This window comes from Pelodiscus sinensis, chromosome 16, assembly GCF_052426305.1.
Source record: "Pelodiscus sinensis isolate ZL-2025 chromosome 16, ASM5242630v1, whole genome shotgun sequence".
Taxonomy (NCBI): Eukaryota; Metazoa; Chordata; order Testudines; family Trionychidae; genus Pelodiscus; species Pelodiscus sinensis.
The window spans coordinates 17,684,367-17,703,410 of NC_143067.1; the positions used below are offsets into that span (position 1 = coordinate 17,684,367).

Below are 19,044 nucleotides of genomic sequence, written 5' to 3' on the forward strand. Positions count from 1 at the left end.
GTTACCCATGCCCCGATGCCATTAGCCATGCCCCCTGACTCTTTAGGCCCCACCTGCCTGCCACAGGATGTCCCACCACTGGAGGTAGTAATTCCGGGGTCAAGATGGACACAGGACCAGAAGTAAAGGGTATCGTGACCCCTCTAAGAATTCCTCCCACTATCCTCTACTAATATGGATGGGTTTGGGCCCCATAGGCCCACCTGAAGAGCAGATTTGTCCAATCAGAGGGAGTTCAGGGGCCGGGTGATGGGTTCAGAAGTGGGTCATGTGACCCCCCTCTAAGAACGCCTCCCACCGTGTGTGCATGTGTGTGTAGATGCTCATGGCACTGCTTGTCAGAAGAGGGTATGTGGAGTAGGGATGTGAATGCTATCAGATAGTCCAGTCCACTAGTCACTTCTCTCCCACACCTTGCTGCCTCTATCAAAAAAGGAAAGGGGGGAAGAGAACAGGGTACTTCAAAGCGGAAGTGCCACATGGAGACTGTAGCCAGATCCTGGAGTCCATACAATGCTGATGCTTTGGGCCATCTGCAGGTGGCATTTCAAAGTGGCAGCGCAGCATGGAGCCCAGGGTCAGCAGGGGAGTCCCCAGCTGATCCCAGGGCTCCACCTGCCTTTCCCCTTTGAAGTGTAGCAATAGCCCTACACTGCCGGACTGCTTGGGGGATGGAGAACTGGGGCCCTGTGGAGCATACAGATGGGCGACAAATCAATCAAGCGGTTGCGGCGGGAGCTGAGCAATGCGGAGTGGGGGCGGGGCCGAGCTCCTGACGCTCCGCGGTGCTCGGGGTCGGGCGGGAAGGACACCCACCAATGGGCTTTTCCCCTCCTCCCTTTCCGTTGTGCAGTGATGCCGGGAACTAGGGGGGTTGTGGTTGGTAGCAGGGGAGCGATACAGGGGTCGCTAGGTGCCGAGGGGCGTTCTGCGGGCACGTGGGGCGCGGGTGTACGCGCGGGGATCGCTGCGGGGGGGTGCTTAAGACCAGTGTGGAACCAACAGCGCCTGGCCAGGCCTGGCTCTGGCCATGACGGCTCGGCGGGGTCCCGACAAACCAGGCGCGAGGCGGCGCGCGCAGACCGGGCAGCTCAACTGGGCAGGCGCGAGCGCGGGTTCCTTTGAACTGGGCGGGGCGGGGCCGAGCGCGCGCCTGAGGCGAGGCGGGGCCGGGCGCCGGCAACAACCAGCGCGAGCGGCGTGTGGCCTGTGGTGAGACGGGGGGGGGGGATTCTGTGCCGGGGCGTTGTGGCCTACGCAGGCTGGCGGCGGGGGTGGGGCGGTGTTTCCCGAGAGGATGGGAAGCGCTGGGTGACCGTTCCCGCTCGCGGGGGGCTGGGACTGGGGCATGATGCGTCTAGAAACGGGCCCTGCAGTCCCAGCCTCCGAGCTTAGTGCGTCCTGGGGCTGGGACCAGTTGTCAGCCCCGGAAATGCCCCGGACCCAGTCCCTCCCAGCCCCGGAAGTGTTCCCGTCCCTCCCTGCCACCCCCGGAAGTGCCCTATCTCACCCCCATAATATCCCACCCCTGCTAATGCTGGAAGCTCACTCCCCAACCTGCCACTCTCAGAGCTGCGCCCGGCCACCCCCGAAGCCTACCAGTGCCCCATACCTAAGAGATGCCGTGTGTCCGCCCCTGCCTTGGTAATTTGACATCCCTGGAAATTACCCCACCCACTAACCTGCCATTCCTGGAAAAACCAATGACTAACCACTATCCTGGTAATCTGACATGTTTGGAAAATGCATCATGCTCCACTCACCCTGATAATCTGCTATCTCGATAAAATATCCTGCACCCACTTGCAAGGCCTGGAAATTTTCCACTCTCACCACCTTCCTGCCATGGAAACCTGCTATAGGGAAATGCCCCTAACATGTTACTATTTTGATATCCGGATTTCTCTAAGAAATTCCCAGTACCCACTTTCACCAGAGGTACCTACTAGCATATTCTAGTGGATAGCTTACTGGACTAGGAGTCACAAAATCTGTCCCCTGTATGTAACTCAGCTATTGTCCTGTGCTGGGATGTTGGGCAAGTCACTTCAATTCTCTGCAGTGCAGTTGCTCCTCACATTTGATTTATCTTGTCTAGATTCCTGTTTGCAGGAAAAACTGTTTCTCACTATGTGGTTTTTCAGTGCCTTCCACAATGAAACCCTTATTTTATTTGGGGGTTTCTAGGAACCACTGTAGTATAAATAATAATAGTTGGAATTGAATATTTATAAATAATTGGTGGAATCAGGCACAATGATCTGTTATTGCTCAGAAATGCTTTTTTTTAAAAAAAAAACTCCCCATCTGTTGCTGCAGTAAATTGCCTGTCTTGGGGAATAACCTTTCATCCTCAAGAAATACCATGTTGCAGTGATCACTGATAAGGAATGATAAACAGGGAAAACAATGCTTCATGCCTCACCTAACAAAATAACAGCCAAACAACTAAAATGCACATTTTGATTCATCCAGCAGTTCCTTTCTGCTGGTTGAAAGAGATGCTTCATCTCTGGATTGTTGCCTTTGTTCTTGGTGCATTTATTTTTCTTAAATTGTAAATAAATCATATTGCCAAATATAGCTAAGTAAGAAACCTGCCCCTAAATACAGTGATCCACGCTCTTATAATATCGCTATATGTACTGACCCTGCTGCCTGTATTGACACCATTGATTTCAGTGAATTTCTTGTGGTTGCCAGGCAACGCTGCATGATTGTAGTATTGTGAGTTTAGGTCTGTAAAACCAGCAAAGACAAAAATATCTCCTGATTCTAAGGCCTTATGTGAATTAAAATGTTAAATGTTGTAGAGATTATTGAACTCCAGGGCTACGTCTAGACTGGCATGATTTTCTGCAAATGCTTTTAATGGAAAAGTTTTTCTGTTAAAAGCATTTGCGGAAAAGAGCGTCTAGATTGGCACGGAAGCTTTTCCGCAAAAGCACTTTTTGCGGAAAAGCGTCTGTGCCAATCTAGACGCGGGTTTGCACAAGAAAGCCCCAATCGCCATTTTCGCCATCAGGGCTTTTTTGCGCAAAACAATACCGCGTTGTCTACACTGGCCCTCTTGCGCAAAAGCATTTGCGCAAGAGGGCTTTTGCCCGAACATGAGCAGCATAGTATTTCTGCAAGAACACTGACAATCTTACATGAGATCGTCAGTGTTCTTGCGGAAATTCAAGCGACCAGTGTAGATAGCTGGCAAGTTTTTCCACAAAAGCAGCTGCTTTTGTGGAAAAACTTGTCAGTCTAGACGCAGCCCAGAGCTACTCAACTTCAGAAGCTCTGGGGACCACAATGATACTCACAGCACATGCTGAGGACTACAGTTTAATTGTGATTGTATATATATGCAAATAACTTTTCACACTGGTGGGTATGAATACAATTAAGGCAAGACTACACAACATGCAGACCCCATTTAAGTCAGTTCTGCTGATATTAATAAAATGCATTATTTACCCAATTTCCACCCATATGACAGCACTTTTTAAAAGAAAATTGTATACCATTGTTTTGGGTGTTTAGCTTGAAGCTTTAGGTTGTGCATTTCTTTAAGTGATTTTTCTCAGAAAAAGTTTCCAAGCCAGAGCACTCCAACCTACAGCAGGTGGGGAGCTGGGCAAGTCAGGACGGACTCGAGAGGTAAAAAAGGACAGGTGCCCAGGAGCTCCGTCGTGAATTCCCAGCAGGGCTGATGTCTCCACGCGGGAGTCCATCACTCCATATGGGATGAAGGCAGGGCTGCCTGGCTGCGGCACCAGACCCAAACATAGAGGCTGTGTCTAGACTGCATCCCTTTTTCGTAAAAGGGATGCAAATTAGACATATCGCAATTGCAAATGAAGTGGGGATTTAAATCTCCCCCGCTTCATTAGCATATAAATGGCTGCCGCTTTTTTCCGGCCCGGAGCTTTGCCGGAAAAAAGCGCCAGTCTAGACGCGGATCTTTTGGAAAATAAAGCCTTTTCCGGAAGATCCCTTATCCCTCTTAAAATAAGAGACAAGGGATCTTTCGGAAAAGGCTTTATTTTCCGAAAGATCTGCATCTAGGCTGGCGCTTTTTTCCAACAGCTCCGAGCCGGCAAAGCTCCGAGCCGGAAAAAAGCGGCAGCCATTTTTATGCTAATGAAGCAGGGGAGATTTAAATCCCCGCTTCATTTGCAATTGCGATATGTCTAATTTGCATCCCTTTTATGAAAAAGGGATGCAGTCTAGACACAGCCAGACAGTGTGAGCCAGTCAGCAACTTGCAGGCTCTGTCCACAAAGCTAAGCAGCCAGCACTTCTGACAATGCCCCAGCACTCCTGGCACCTCCTTCCTGGGGGCTAGAAACGCTGACACCCTGTACCTGTCTGTTCCAGCCAGCAGATCCACTTGGGTCTTTCAGTGCTCACCACGCCTGGGAGATGCCTCACCATTATGGAGTGTCTTCCCAGTGGAAGCCATGTTCAAAGGATCCCACCTGCAGGCAGCAAGCATGTTGAGCCCTGTGTAAACCCAAACCATACCGCAGGCCAAAAACAAATGGGCCACGAGCCCATTTCAGTTCAGTAGCCCTGCTGTAGACCAACCTAAAATCCAGTCCATATGTGCTTTGAGTTTTGATGCTGTTTGTAGTACAACAGCTTATTTTGTATTTTTTCAAGAAAAACTTAATTTCTATAACTTTTTCTTATACCTTTTTGAGCAAAAGCTCATAAAACTGTGTTGTAGTCTTTACTATATTTAATTCAGGATATTTGTTTTACTAAATACTCCAGGAATGTTAGAAACTTTTAGGGTGACTTTAGTTGATTAGTTGTAATGGGGAATAAGTAACAAGTAGTAACTTTCTTAATTTACCATTCTGTGTTTTGGTTGGTTTTTCACTGTAAAAGAAAAAATCTAAGATTTTAATTAAAAAATAATTTAAAGGAATCTTTCTAATATACATCTTCAGCCATAATCAAAGAATCTTTGTTCTGCTTTCCTAAATTACACTCAACAAACTTTTTTTGATAGTACAGATTTTTGGGAAGAAATGGGATAATGGTCACTAAATCACTGAATTTAACTATTTATTTTGTAGGATTTTTGAAAATTAATTTTTGGGATTCAGAAAAGAAGAAAAGTAGGTTGCAGAAATGTCTAAGATTGATAAGATGAGCATCCTTGGAGTGAGGAGTTTCGGGGTGGAGGACAAAGACAAGCAAGTTATCACTTTCTTTAGTCCTTTAACCATTTTGGTGGGACCAAATGGTGCAGGAAAAACGGTAAGACTTTTGTACAGTGCAAACAGGCTTCCTGTCATTATAAATAATTACAAACTCATACAAATGAGTGATTGTTTACATGAATTTATAATTATTGAAATTATAAAACCTAAACAGTTTGCATATTGTAACTATGATGGTTCCTTCCCCCCATGCTTTATGTAAAGTGGCTTATGAATAATATGCATAACTCAGAGATGCTTTGGACAAAATATTTCATGTAACCTTATACATTTTAATGTTAGAGTTGGATCTGTATATTCTATTTGGGTGCATGTATTGTTCTTGTATGAAAAGTTAGAAATATGAAGTATGAGACTGTTTATAGTTTTAAATATGCTAATATGTTACTGGTGCTGGCCCCAAGCCTTAACAACGTGGTGATCAATGTGATGACTTGTAAACAGCCTTGTTTGCCCTAAGCAGTGGTTGGTCCTCGGAAAACATGACCATGGCACCTGGTACTAAATTCCATTTTGACCCTGATATTTTTCCATGGAAGGTGGGATGTAGAACAAAGGGTTCCCACCTGCGGGAAGTCTATTTAAGCAATGGGAAGCTATCAGCACTTTTTCTTCAGCTAGCTTGGAAAACCCCAAAAGGATAAAAAGAGAGCTGGAGACCCAAGTCAGGGTAAAAGAGTTTGTCTCTGACTTGAAGACTATGCCTGAAATCAGAACAGTTATTTAGGGTAAGAATTTGCTCACAAAATGTTTTTTAGTGCATTAGAACTAGCTATGTGCTTTCTTTTTATTTTAATTTAGTAATTTACTTTGATCTGCCAGCTCTGGCACATGGTCAGGGCAGATGGCGTGGTGGCTGCCCCTCTGCCCCCACCCTAGCCACAGTCCCCAGTCATGGGGAAGTTGGTGGCAATTGCCCAGCTGCTTCCTTGACAGGCTGTCACGGGGTAGAGGTAGAAACTCAAACCCACTTACAACAACTAAAATCCTTCTGTTTATATTTAATAAAAACAAATTTGTTTATTATCAGGCCCGGTGTAAATGTTACCTGGTGGGGAATGACCAGTATGCAAATCTCTTTCATTGATAAAGAGGGCAAATATTCTCATGAGCTTTCCCTGTATAACTTTTACACACAGACAGATGGATTTATTTGGGGGTTTGATCCCTTTTGTGGGTCGGTTTCCTGGGTGCTGTGCCTTAAAACTGCATCCTCCCTAGAGCTGAAGTAGTTCAGTGTCTGCATTGCTTTTCAGGGGGGGCAGTAATCCCAACTCTGATTTGTCTGGGGAAGACTAGAGAGCAAAATGGAGGGTATCAGTGGTATGGTCAGCATACCGGGGAATAATCCCAAGCGGACTTCTGTGACTGCATCTCGTCACAGTGACCTTTTCATAATTTTTGCTCCACTTTCAGCCTTGCATTTTGCAACAATTTCTGTGTGGGCTCAGGTTTCTGTCTGCATAGTGCTCCTTGAAAGGTCAGAGCCTTAGTTGTTCTGCTGCTGTGGTCACCTGCCAATCAATTGCGGGGGCACTGCCAGTTGATCACGAGGCAGTGTTCTCTGCCCCTGCTTGTTTCCCCATGTCCCCAGCGAGGAGCCTGCACTAGCACTACAGCCTCTCACAAAAATAGAGCTAGTTCTGGCTTCCGACGGCATGAGAGGGAAGTCCTGAGGCTCCATGCTGGATCCAACTCTGTATCTGGATTAGAACTGTGGGACTTCCCCCCCCCCCCCCCCCCGCCATGCCACAGGAAAGAAGGAAGACAGCACGGGGAAGGAAGACAAGAAAGCGCACGTTTCTCCCCTGCCCACAACAGCGCACGCACATTTCTTTGTCTTCCCTGTGCTCCTGCAAGGTAGGGGGAGGGGCAGTAGTTAAGATGGCAGCACAGGAACCAGAGCAGCTGGATTTCTTTAAGGAGCAGCACGTGCACTCTTCTAGCGCTGCCTACAGATCCTTCCCCAGAGATCCTCATCCCTAGAGACCCCCTAGGTACCAGCCAAGCTGCTTCCGCCCCCTCTTCCCTGGCCAGACCCCCACCCACTAACACTGTGCCCCCTGGCCAGATCCCCACCAGCGCCAGACTCCCACCAGCACTGTGGCCTCAGGCCAAACCCTCACTAGCAACCTGCCTCTGCTTCCTGGCCAGACCCCCATGAGTATCTTGCTCCTGCTCCCTCCCTCTTGGCCAGACATCTACCCCCAGCTTGCTCCTATACCCTATTTTCCACCCAGATTCTGCACCCCCATCCCTATCCCACTTACTGGCAGTCCTGTCCCACACACTGGATCCCTCATTTTTGGCCCCACCTCAGAGGGTAGAGGGGCCCACAAAATCCATTAACCCTGGAACCCCAAAAGAGTTAATCTGGCCTGATGCCGTGAACCTGTCTACCCTCCTCATGGGACTGGAGTACCAGGGGAGTGAGGTGTCTCAGTTGGGACCACATTAGTGAGGCTTGGGATGTTATGGAGGGTTTTTTTGTTTGTTTGGGGTTTTTTTGCATCTCACTTATGTGTTCACCGACTGATTTTTCTGTGGGTCAGTGGCCCCTGATCCAAAACAGGTTCTCTGCCCCTCCCAGAAATAAAGACAATTTTGAAATGTTTTGTGTTGGACATAATATTTTATTTAAAAATGAAGCCTGGTCAACAAGCCCCCAATTGGGCCTTGCCTGCATCTGGCCGCAGCATCCTAGCACCCGCACCCCCACAGAACCCAACCCTGAGCCCATCATACACCTGAACTAAGGATGTAAAAGACTAGTTGACTATCCGATAAGCATTGGCTTATTGGATAGTATTTTGACTAGTCAACTAGTCGATATCCCCACCCTCCCATTGCTGCCTCTGAAACAGGAGAAGGAGTACTTAAAAGTGGCAGCTGCTGCATAGCTGATCTGTGGATCAGCTGTGCGGCGGCTGCCCCTTTAAAATACCGCCTGTGCGCCTTTCAAAGGGGTAGCTGTGGAGCCCGGGCTCGGTTGGGGACTCCCCAGTTGGGGAAATGCTGTGGGGATCCCAGGGTCAGTTGGGGAGTCCTGGGCTCCATGGCTGCCCCTTTGAAAGGCACAGAGGCAGCAGTTTTAAGGGGAAGCCACCTCATCGCTGATCAGCTGTGCAGTGGCTTCCCTTTTGAAACTGTCACCTCTGCCAATTTTAAATGGGCAGTGGAACCCGGGCTCAACTGGGGACTCCCCAGCTGACCCTGGTTCTGCATGGCACTTCCAGGGAACCCCAGCTGGGGAATCTCAAGCTGACCCCAGGCTCCATGGCTACCCCTTTGATTCGCCACAAAGGTGGCGTTTTAAAGGGGCAGCCCGCCACACAGCTGATCCGCGAATCAGCTGCGCCATGCGCTGCCCCCTTTAAAATGCCGCCTCTGCGGATTTCAAAGGGGCAGCTGCTGTGGAGCGCGGATTCCCCAGCTGACCCCGGGCTCCCCACGGCATTTCCCCAGAGCCCAGGATCAGCTGGGGAGTCCCCAGCTAACCCCAGGTTCCTGGGAAGTGCTGTGCAGAACGCGGGATCAGCTGGGGACTCCCCAGCTTACCCCAGGCTCCTAGCAGCATGCTGTGTAGCATGGAGCCCGGGGCCAGCGGGGGACTGGGAGTCCCCCTCTGACCCTGGGCTCATGGCTTTGAAATGCACTAGGGGACTCTTTGAAATGCACTGGGGACTCTTGTGCATTTCAAAGCAGGCACGCCACCTGCATCCCAGAGTCAGGGGGACTTCCTGCTGGCACCGGGCTGTACACAGAATTCCGCATTCCTTCTTTGAAATGTACAAGAGCCCCTGCTGGGAGGAGCCTCTACTGCAAAGGAGGAATGTGGAAGTGCCTGCCTATCGACTAGTTGATGGAAATTCCATTGACTAGTCAATAAAACTGCATTTTAACATCCTTAACCTGAATCCCCTGTCCTGATCTCAGCCCCAAACTCCTACACCACCCACATCCCCAATCTTGTGCCACAGGACTCCTGCACCATCCACACACCACAAACTCGTGCCCTGAGCCCATCAGACACCCAATCCCCTCCCCCCCCACCCTGAGCCCCTCTTATACTCCAACTCAAACTCCTGCACCCCCACATTCACAAGCCTGCGGCTTGCTCCAGCAGCCCAACCCTCCATCTGACCCTAACACTCTCCAACCTGGAGCCCCTCCCCGAGCCAGCATTACCTTCTCCACCTTTTCTTGCAGCCATATTCCCTCCCACAGCTTGCACCTCTTATCCCTTCCTGCACCCAAATCCCTCCTTCCAACCCCAGAGCCCACACCTTCTGTCTCAACCCAGTGAGAGCGAGTAAGGGATTGGGACAGCAAATGATGGAGAGGAGGGGAATGGAGAGCATGGGGTCTCAAGGAAGGGGTGGGATTTTGAGGAAGGGATGGGGTAGATCTTGGCTTGCCCTGACATTTAAAAAGTGATCTTGGGTGTACAAAGGTTGGAGACCACTGTTCTACAAATACCTGTTTATGCCCTAGGTATTAGAGCCATAGAAGTTAGAAATGGGAATGATCTTTTTAGTGTTACTCAATGACCATTCTGTGGATTGGCGCCAGTTCCTAGGGTCTCCCTGCTATAAAATGAAGGAAGCAATCCAGCTTCTTGTATCAAAAGGTTGAAAAACACTGCATTAAATCATCTAATCGGGCTCTTTGCTAATGCAGAATTATGCCATATTGTACCTTATTGTGTCCAATCTAATTTTAATCTGCCATTGTTTGGAATATCTCCAATTTGAGGGACTGATCCACAAGCAAATTAGAGCTATTGTCATTAACCTTTTCCCAATACTCAGAACGCTTTCTCTGAATTGAATGTCATTATGTTTCCTTTCTTGGTTCTCAGATATTTGCAGACTAACTCTGTTCCCTTTTTAGTCCAGTTTTTTATTTATTCTACATTAATATTACTGATTCATATTTATTTTCATTTCTGTAGACTATCATTGAATGCCTTAAATATATTTCCACTGGAGATTTCCCTCCAGGCACCAAAGGAAATTCATTTGTTCATGATCCAAAGGTAGGAGTCATGGTGTCTAACTGATTTTTAGTGAACGCTGAGTGTGCCACTATGGGGGTAATACAATAGGAGTTAATTATTTAAATCGCCCATTTTAATGTAATACAAAAGAAAAATTGAAGAGGAAGAAATTACAAGAAATTAGTTGCCAACCTTAAATTTGGTTGTCTTTCATAAAATTAAAGGTTTCCACATGTTCATGCATAACATCCAAGGGACTAAATTGGTTTATTTGTTTAAATATTTAAAAATGATAAATTCATGTTCGTAACTATATTTAGTTTCAATGTGAGAATATCTATTTCATTGTTTTCTGGCTATATATTATACATTTTAATTGCCAGAAAATACTGACACGAGAATAAGTAGCATGTGACCTGATCACTTTTTATATTGTCTTTTGGTACAAATTTCTGTCAGTTATTTACTTGGTCTTGATAAATTGATGGTTTTAACTGTAACGTTTTGAATATGGGCTATGCTTTCCAAGTTAATGATAAATTAAATACGATTTTATGGTGAGCTAAACTTTCTATATATTCGATTATATTTAATTATGGGTCAAATCTGCAGTAGAGATATCTGCTGTCTGCATGATTAGGTCCAGATTCTATAATGACTTGAAAACTATGAATAGTCCTTTTCACAGAAATAAATGCTTGGTATCAGACTTGGAGGTGGTTATTTTTCTGTTCTGTTTACTTGAGGGAAGATTCTCTGATAACCAGGGCTCGACAAATAATGTAATCTATTCGCCCATGGCTAGTAGATTACAACCCGGAAGAGCCAGCACAGAGCGATCTGCGCATGCGCAGAATGCAGAACCGTGTGAAACCGCGTGGCTGGCAAGTGGGGCTCACTGTCGCTTGCCGAGCCCTACTGATAACTGTTTATCAGATGTGGGTGGGACAATATTTGTGTAAGGATAGCCAAAGTAGAAGGTATTTGTAAGGACTATGGATAGAAACCGTAGACCAAAAAAAAAACCAAAACAAAACAGATTTTGGGTAAAATCCTGGTTTCATTGAAGTCAATGGTAAAACTAATTGGTGTCGTTCAGACAAAATTTTACTTATGGAACATATGCTTGGATGACAGAGGTGATTAATGACTTCCTCGCTTTGGATTTCACCAAGAAGGTTGGTGGCAATTGGACACCTAACATAGTGAATGCTAGTAAGGATGTTAAGTATCAATTCATTTACTAGTCGAGTAGTCAATGGAATTTCCATGAACTGCTCAACTAGTCATTAAGGAAGGGCACTTTAAGTGCTCACTTCTGGCTCAGACTGTGTCTGAGCATAACTCCCGGCTGCCACTCTACACTGTTAAAGGGACAGAGAGGATCTGGTGTGCAAAGACGCTGGCTCATTCTCTGGTCCTCCCCTCGCCCCCAGGACAATCCTTACGCTGTTCCTCTGCATTTTTAAAAGGGATGCAGCAGCGGCAGCTGCCCCCGCCCCCCATCACTCTCACGCTGCCACTGTGCATTTTTTAAAGGGACACAGCAACGGCAGCCTGTCCGCCTGTCTGTCTCAGCACAGGTCGGCTACCACTTTTAAAAAAAAATGCAGAGGGGCAGCGTGAGGGTTGTCCTGAGACCCGGCGGGGGCCCAGAGAATGAGCCAGCCTTTGCACGCCTGCTCCTCTCTGTCCTTTTAAGAGTGTACGAGAGAGCAGGGAGAGACTGAGTAGTTGATAGTGCTACCCATAGGCTCCTGCTTATCAGGTAGACGACTACCCGACTACTCCTTCACATCCCTAAATGCCAGTGAAACATAGGGTAGGTTGAGAAGCTAAAACAGGGAAAGAACAAGTTAAAAATTACTTATAAGTTAGATGTCTTCAAGTCACCAGGGCCCAATGAAATGAATCCTAGAATACTCAAGGAGCTGACTGAGGAGATATATGAGCCATTAGCTATTGTGTTTGAAAAGTCATGGAATGTCCAGAAGACTGGAAAAGGACAAATATCATGCCCAGCTATAAGAAGGGAAATAAGGACAACCCAGGAAATTACAGACCAGCCAGTTTAACATGTGAACTGGGAAAGGCAATGGAGCAAGTATGTAAGAAATCAATTTGCAAACATTTAGAAGATAATAACATAAGTAACAGTCGGCATGGAGTTGTAAACAACAAATTGTGCCAAACCAACCTCATAGTTTTCTTTCATAGGATAACAAAATTGGTGGATAAGGGAGAAGTAGTAGATGTATAAGGCTTTGGATACAGTCTCACATGACCTTCTCATTAACAAATTGGAGAAATACAACCTAGGTGGAGCTACTATGATGTAGGGATGTGAATGGTTACGGGTGATGCTTTCCAGTTCCGGTTCACTGGTGGGGACTGGAGCAACTCCTCTCTCTCTTCCCCCCCCCCCCCCCCCCCCCCGCGCAGACAGGAGCTGTTACAGCCCTGCGGGATCCGCCATAGACAGGGGCATTTCAGCCCAGCTGGAGCAGCTGCTGTCTGAGGTAGGCCCAGGCACACCACAGGAAGGGGCTGCTCCAATTGAGCTGGAGCAGGCTTGGGCACACTGCAGGCAGGGCCTGTTCTGGCCAGGATGGAGCAGTCCCTGCCTGCGGGAGGCAGGGGCCACTGCAGCCCAGCCCCGGTCGGTGGGAGGACCATGTCAGCCCACCTAGGCAGGAGTGACTTCCCTGTCCCCCTTTAATTGGGTAACCGGTCAAACAGTATGGCTAACCGGTTAAACAGTATGGTTAAACAGTCAACCAATTGAATGGAATCTTGCATCCCTGCAATGATATGGGTGCATAATTGGTTTGGAAGATAGAATTATAATTCAAAGTGATCTGGACAAACTGGGGAAATGGTCTGAGGTAAATAGGATGGCATTCAATAAGGATAAATGCAAATACAGGCAGTCCCCGGGTTACATACAAGATAGGGACTGTAGGTTTGTTCTTAAGTTGAATTTGTATGTAAGTCGGAACTGGTACATATTGTAGGGGAAACTCTAGCCAAACATTTCTCCAGAGCTCAGTTTTATTCTCCCACACCTCACTTCCCTCAGTCCTTTATTCTCAAGCTGAGGTGTCTGCTGAGAAAAGCCGCTCCGCGTCTCTCTGGTCTGCTGGGGGAATCAGCTAGTGCGGGGTTGTCTCACCCCGTTTGTAAGTAGGGATCCGATGTAAGTCGGATCCATGTAACCCGGGGACTGCCTGTACTCCATTTAGGAACGAACAGTCAGTTGCACACACACAAATTTGGAAGCAACTACCTAGGGAAGAGTACTACAGAAAGGGATCCAGAAGTCATCGCGAACCACAAGCTAAATATGAGTCAACAGTGTAACACTGTTGCAAAAAAAGCAAACATAATTTTGGGATGGATTACCAGCAGTGTTGTAAGCAGGACAGAAGAAGTAATTCCTGTACTCCATGCTGATTATGCTTCAACTGGAATATTTGTCCAGTTCTGGGCACCACATTTCAGGACCGAAAATCTAGTTGGAAAAAAATACAGAGAAGAGCAACAAAAATGATTAAAGGTCTAGAAAACATGACCTAATAGGAAAGGTGGAAATAATTCAGTTTGTTTATTTTGAAAAAGAGAAGACTGTTAATAGGAGAAGAGGGAAAAATTATTATCAAAGGTTAAGGAGAATAGGACAAGAAGCAATGGGTTTCAATTGCAGCAAAGAAGGTTTAGATTAGATTTTAAGAGAAACTTCCTAACTGTCAGGGTGGTTAATCACTGGACTAAATTGTGTAGGGAGCTTGTGGAATCTCCATTATTGAAAATATTTAAGATCGGGTTAGACAAACATCTGTCAGGGAAGGCCTAGATAGTGCTTGGTCCTGCCTTGAGTGTAGAAGATTAGACTTGATTATTTTTTTGAGATTCCTTCCATTTCTATGACTCTCTGACTATAAACGTTTTCTTTGTTAAATAGGTTTTTCATATTTTTTTTCCTGCCAAAGGTTGCTCACGAAACAGATGTCAGAGCTCAGATTCGACTGCAGTTTCGTGATGTTAATGGAGAGCTTGTAGCTGTCCAGCGATCCATGGTTTGTACTCAGAAAGGCAAGAAAACCGAATTTAAAACTCTTGAAGGTGTCATTACTCGAACAAAGTACGTTTTAGATTTTTTAAAATATTACCTCATAGTATGAGTGTCCATATGTTTTGTAACATGGTAATTTGTCCATTTAAACCTCCACCTCCTCTTCAGATTAAATTAAGTATAAAAAAAAGTTACACGTTATCTCACTTCATTGTTTGTTTTATGTGTTACAAGAAATCTGTAGATTAATGGGTAAAACTTTCAAACTGGCCAAGTCTTATTAATTTTTCAGTGGATTTAGATTCCTAACTCATTCAGTGATAATTTAGTTGTGATTTTTATGCACTATATTCACTTTGTTCTATTGGCATTGATGAAGTCAATGTAATTAGATGGAAAAGTAGTTCCCTTGCAATTCATTCAAGTATCTAATTTATTCGACTCTCATCTCTGACATTTTTTTAAACGAGTATTTATTTTGCATTAATCACTATGGTTTTTGCTCCCTCTGCTGGCTGTGCAGTCACAGTTAGAAAACTAGTGCTAAATACATGGCTAACATTACATTAAGTTATAGAAAGATGGCTTTAAATCAAAGTAATGCTGTATCGAAATATTTGGAAATGGTTATTTAGAGTTAAATGGAAGAGAATGAGGCTATGTCTAGACTGCAAGCCTCTTTCGAAAGAGGCTCTTTCGAAAGATACTTTCGAAAGAGCCTCTTTCTAAAGAGAGCGTCTAGACTGCACGCGGAATTTCGAAAAAGCAAGCCGCTTTTTTGAAAGAAAGCACCCAGTGAGTCTGGATGCTCTCTTTCTAAAAAGCCTGTTTGCTTTCAAGAACGCCTTCTTTCGAAAGAGCACTTTCGAAAGAAGGCGTTCTTCCTCGTGGAATTAGGTTTACCACCGTCGAAAGAAAAGCCGCATTCTTTCGATTTAATTTCGAAAGAACGCGGCTGCAGTCTAGACGCAGGTGAAGTTTTTTCGAAAAAAGGCTACTTTTTTTCGAAAAAACCCCTGAGTCTGGACACAGCCTTAGAGAATAATGAGGGGCAAAACATTTACCAGGGTTTAGCACCTAAACAGGTGTGCTTAGAATATTAAAATTATACAGGATATTAGTTAGTTATTTTTTTTAAAAACTGTGTACAGCGTCCACTCGTCATTTTATTGTTTTGTATTTTCTTAATCTATGTACACAGGCATGGGGAGAAGGTCAGTCTCAGTTCCAAGTGTGCAGAAATTGATCGAGAGATGATCAGCGCCCTTGGTGTTTCCAAATCCGTGATTAATAATGTAATATTCTGTCATCAAGAAGAATCCAACTGGCCCTTAAGTGAGGGAAGGGCCCTAAAACAAAAATTTGATGAGATCTTCTCAGCAACAAGGTTTATTTCTTCCCATAATTAAAATAATTACAGTAAAATATTCCTTTCAGGAATTATAATTGTTTAAATGCTCATTATAAATGTTCATTTTAAAGTGTTGATTTCATTCATAAAACTGCATGTGCCTATACAATTTGAAATGTACACGTGGTTTTCTTTTTGAAAGGTATATTAAAGCACTGGAAACACTTCGTCAGGTACGTCAAAAGCAAACCTTGAGAGTAAAAGAGTGTCAGATGGAACTGAGATATCTAAAACAAAATAAAGAAAAAGCACGTGAAATTCAAGATCAGCTTAGCAATAGGGAAGCTCAACTGGCTGCTTCTAAGGAAAATGTAAAATCTATTGAGAATCAACTTGAGCCTCTAAAGGTAAATTTGTTGGTATGATCATGTAATTCAAGATTTTACTGTAATCCTGTACATATTTACTAGGAGAGGCAGAGTGAAGGTTCCTTGTTATGGCAATTTCCTGACTTCTGTGTGATTTAAAAATCTCTCAAACTGAATGTTGTATTATCAGGGGATATCTTTTGATTTAACTACAAATCTTACAGGATATTTTCATCATAAATAATGAAATAGTGAGTAGAATTTATATTCAAAGATGTAGTGGAAATTATCTAATTTTATCTTCACAGAATTTTAGACCAATTTATTTTTTCTTTTATTTAAATGAGTTTACTTCCAATTGGGGGATTTTCAGGTCAGCCTTGAAAGCAACATGTATCTTTCCTCTGTTATGCTCTCAGTTTAGTTAAGAAAACTTTTGGAAAAATGCAATTTTCAATATTTATTCAACAGTTTATTTTGGAAGATAGATTATATTACAGTAAAACCTGTGTTATCCGGCACGCTCGGGGATTAGGGCGTTCTGGTTATCTAAAAATTCTGTTTATTTGAGGGTCCCATCAACCTAGGAAAAACCAATGGACAATAATAATAAAACTCAAGTTTTTAATATTGGTAGTTTTGTAGTGGGAGGCAGTTGGTCTCACATTTCTATTCTGAGTTAAAGATGATTAGTACTTCTTAAATAAAAAATTGTTATGCCAATCATGGTAAGCCAAGTCAGGCCTGTATGCCTGCAGATGTGACAGTATAGTGGCTAGGGGCAATGCTGGTTAACAGAGTGCCGGATAACAAAGGTTTCACTGTATCTGTTTGATTTTACAGGATGGCACATTTTCATATTACCTTTACCTCCAAGTATTATATTACAACTTGAATATACTGTCAGAAATGGGGAGAAAAGCACCTTTACAGAGCCCTCCCTTGCCTCTACGTAAATAATACCTAGTGTCTGTATTTACTTTTACACTTCTGTTTACCATGGTGCCATGACATATTCAATAACTACAACAAATTCTGATAAATAATAGCAATGCTTGTCCCTATAACTCTTCAATTAATAGTACTGTGCATGTTTTTTCTGGTATACCCTACCTACTGCAGTAGTTTTTAACCACTATGCAAAGTACTGACTGTTAACTATCTTTAAAAGAAGTTAAAATACATTAAATACATTGTTTATGTATTGTGTTGCATCTACATAGCACAAGCAAGTCAAGTGTATGAGTTTATGCACCTTAACCATTCAACTGCTAAGTACAAATCATTATTTTTCATGCAAATCCATGAGGGAATCAGGCATTCCTTGGCAGTGAGGGCAGCCAGTAAGTATGTGGCTTACATATTCTAAATGGCCACAGCAGGAAAGGAAGAAGTTACAGAAACCCTCCTTATCATCATTAGCAGCACATTTGATCACTTCATATCTGAAGTGTTTGAGCATCACTTCCATATCGGTGCACCTACCAAAATTCATTCCACGCTTTCATGAGAAAAATTATAGGGAATGTTGGGATGATCTGCTCTCAAATGTAGAAATAAAAGATAAGCTTTAATATGATTTGCTAATATTACTTTTCCATGTAAGTAATTACTGTAGTTGCTGCAAGAATGCTATCTCATCAGGAAGGGGAAGTGATCCACAAGATGCTATCTTGACTAATACGTGGGACATGGGGTGAAAATATTTGCGGACCCTTGTACTAGTATCTCAAACTCATTATGAACTTGTAGATGCTGGACATCATCCATGTTTTAAAATGCATTGTATTTAAATAGAAAATGTGATTATAAGATCCATAAACTGCAGTGAAGTCAATTTATTTTAGAATTCTTTCCTTTTCAGAACCGCCTGACAGAAATTGAACAGAATCTTGCAAAAGTAATGAGACTTGACAATGAGATTAAAGCTCTGGACAGCAGAAAAAGACAGATGGAAAAAGATAACCAGGATTTACAACAGAAGATGAAGAAGGTTTGCTTTATAAATCCTATGTGTTACCATCCTTCATCCTTTTAAAAAAAAGCAATCATGCATTACAGATGAAAAATATATATGCTATAGAGTAAACATTAATTTTTAAAAAACTTGTATATCCATACCGAGAACAGTGCATTTTTATTTTGCTGGTTTTATTTTCCAAACATTTTTGACCACGGTTGTTGTAAGACTGGATGCAGAAAGATAGGAATGTTTTTAGTGTAATCCATGGAGTACTACTCTTCAGTAAATAATTCATTAACATTTTTATTAAAAAATCACCCCACTAATAAAGTCTCAATCCATAAAAATGGTTAAAATATGAACAGTCCCATTCAGTTCATTGGGACAATTCACAAGTGTTTTTCTGGATTGGGGGCAAAGTTTATAAAAGCTCAGTAAATAAAGTGCAGAGACACTATGAAAGATGGTGGCTATGGTGTTAAAATTGACAAGTTTACTAAGAGTATTAAGCAGCTAAGTGTGGCAGACCCTCCAGATCAATACTGTTTTTATAATTAGTCGCCATTTGTTGATATCTTCAATCATGAAGATGCAATAGTTTGTTGCAGAATGGTAGTTAGGTAGCAGTACAGATATCCATAAATATTATTCTGCATGTATGATTTGAGAAATTTACAATGGCACTACAAAGTGAGCTGTCAGCATGCTACAGCTTTTACAGTAAAGAGCAGCTAGACAGCCATATGTATTAAGGAGCAGCCACCATTACCAATACAGCATCTAAAAATAAATGGCTTAAATATAGTAAATGCAGTGCCATGAAGGTGTATTTCTTTTTGATTTAGTAGAAATATGGAGATTTAAACTGTTACTATTACCTTTCCCTCTCAGATCTACAAGTACAATGAACTGCTCAGTGTGCAGATGATTTTATAGAATAAGTGACTGATCATGTTTTATCAGTATGAAAAAGGGGAATCCCTTTATGGCACCCAGATAATTTTACTTAGGTCTTGTGACTTAACTCCTGCAGTAAGTAGTAGGAATGTAAAATCCCATTTAAATGGCT

At 43.8% G+C, this 19,044-nt stretch overlaps 1 protein-coding gene across 2 annotated transcripts in view; it reads left to right on the forward strand.

The window, feature by feature from the left end:
- The first annotated feature begins 983 nt into the window (after window positions 1–983).
- The window catches only part of RAD50 (RAD50 double strand break repair protein), a 62,852-nt gene continuing 44,791 nt past the window's right edge, over window positions 984–19,044 (forward strand). The window contains exons 1-7 of one of the 2 annotated variants that reach the window (XM_075900349.2): window positions 984–1,212; window positions 5,076–5,259; window positions 10,177–10,260; window positions 14,211–14,362; window positions 15,495–15,680; window positions 15,847–16,051; window positions 17,877–18,005. In XM_075900349.2, coding sequence (XP_075756464.2) covers window positions 5,131–5,259; window positions 10,177–10,260; window positions 14,211–14,362; window positions 15,495–15,680; window positions 15,847–16,051; window positions 17,877–18,005 — 885 coding nt within the window. In that variant the 5' untranslated portion in view covers window positions 984–1,212; window positions 5,076–5,130. Of the gene's footprint in view, window positions 1,213–1,276; window positions 1,645–5,075; window positions 5,260–10,176; window positions 10,261–14,210; window positions 14,363–15,494; window positions 15,681–15,846; window positions 16,052–17,876; window positions 18,006–19,044 lie in introns of those variants that run through there. The other variant, XM_006128515.5, reaches the window with a different exon arrangement.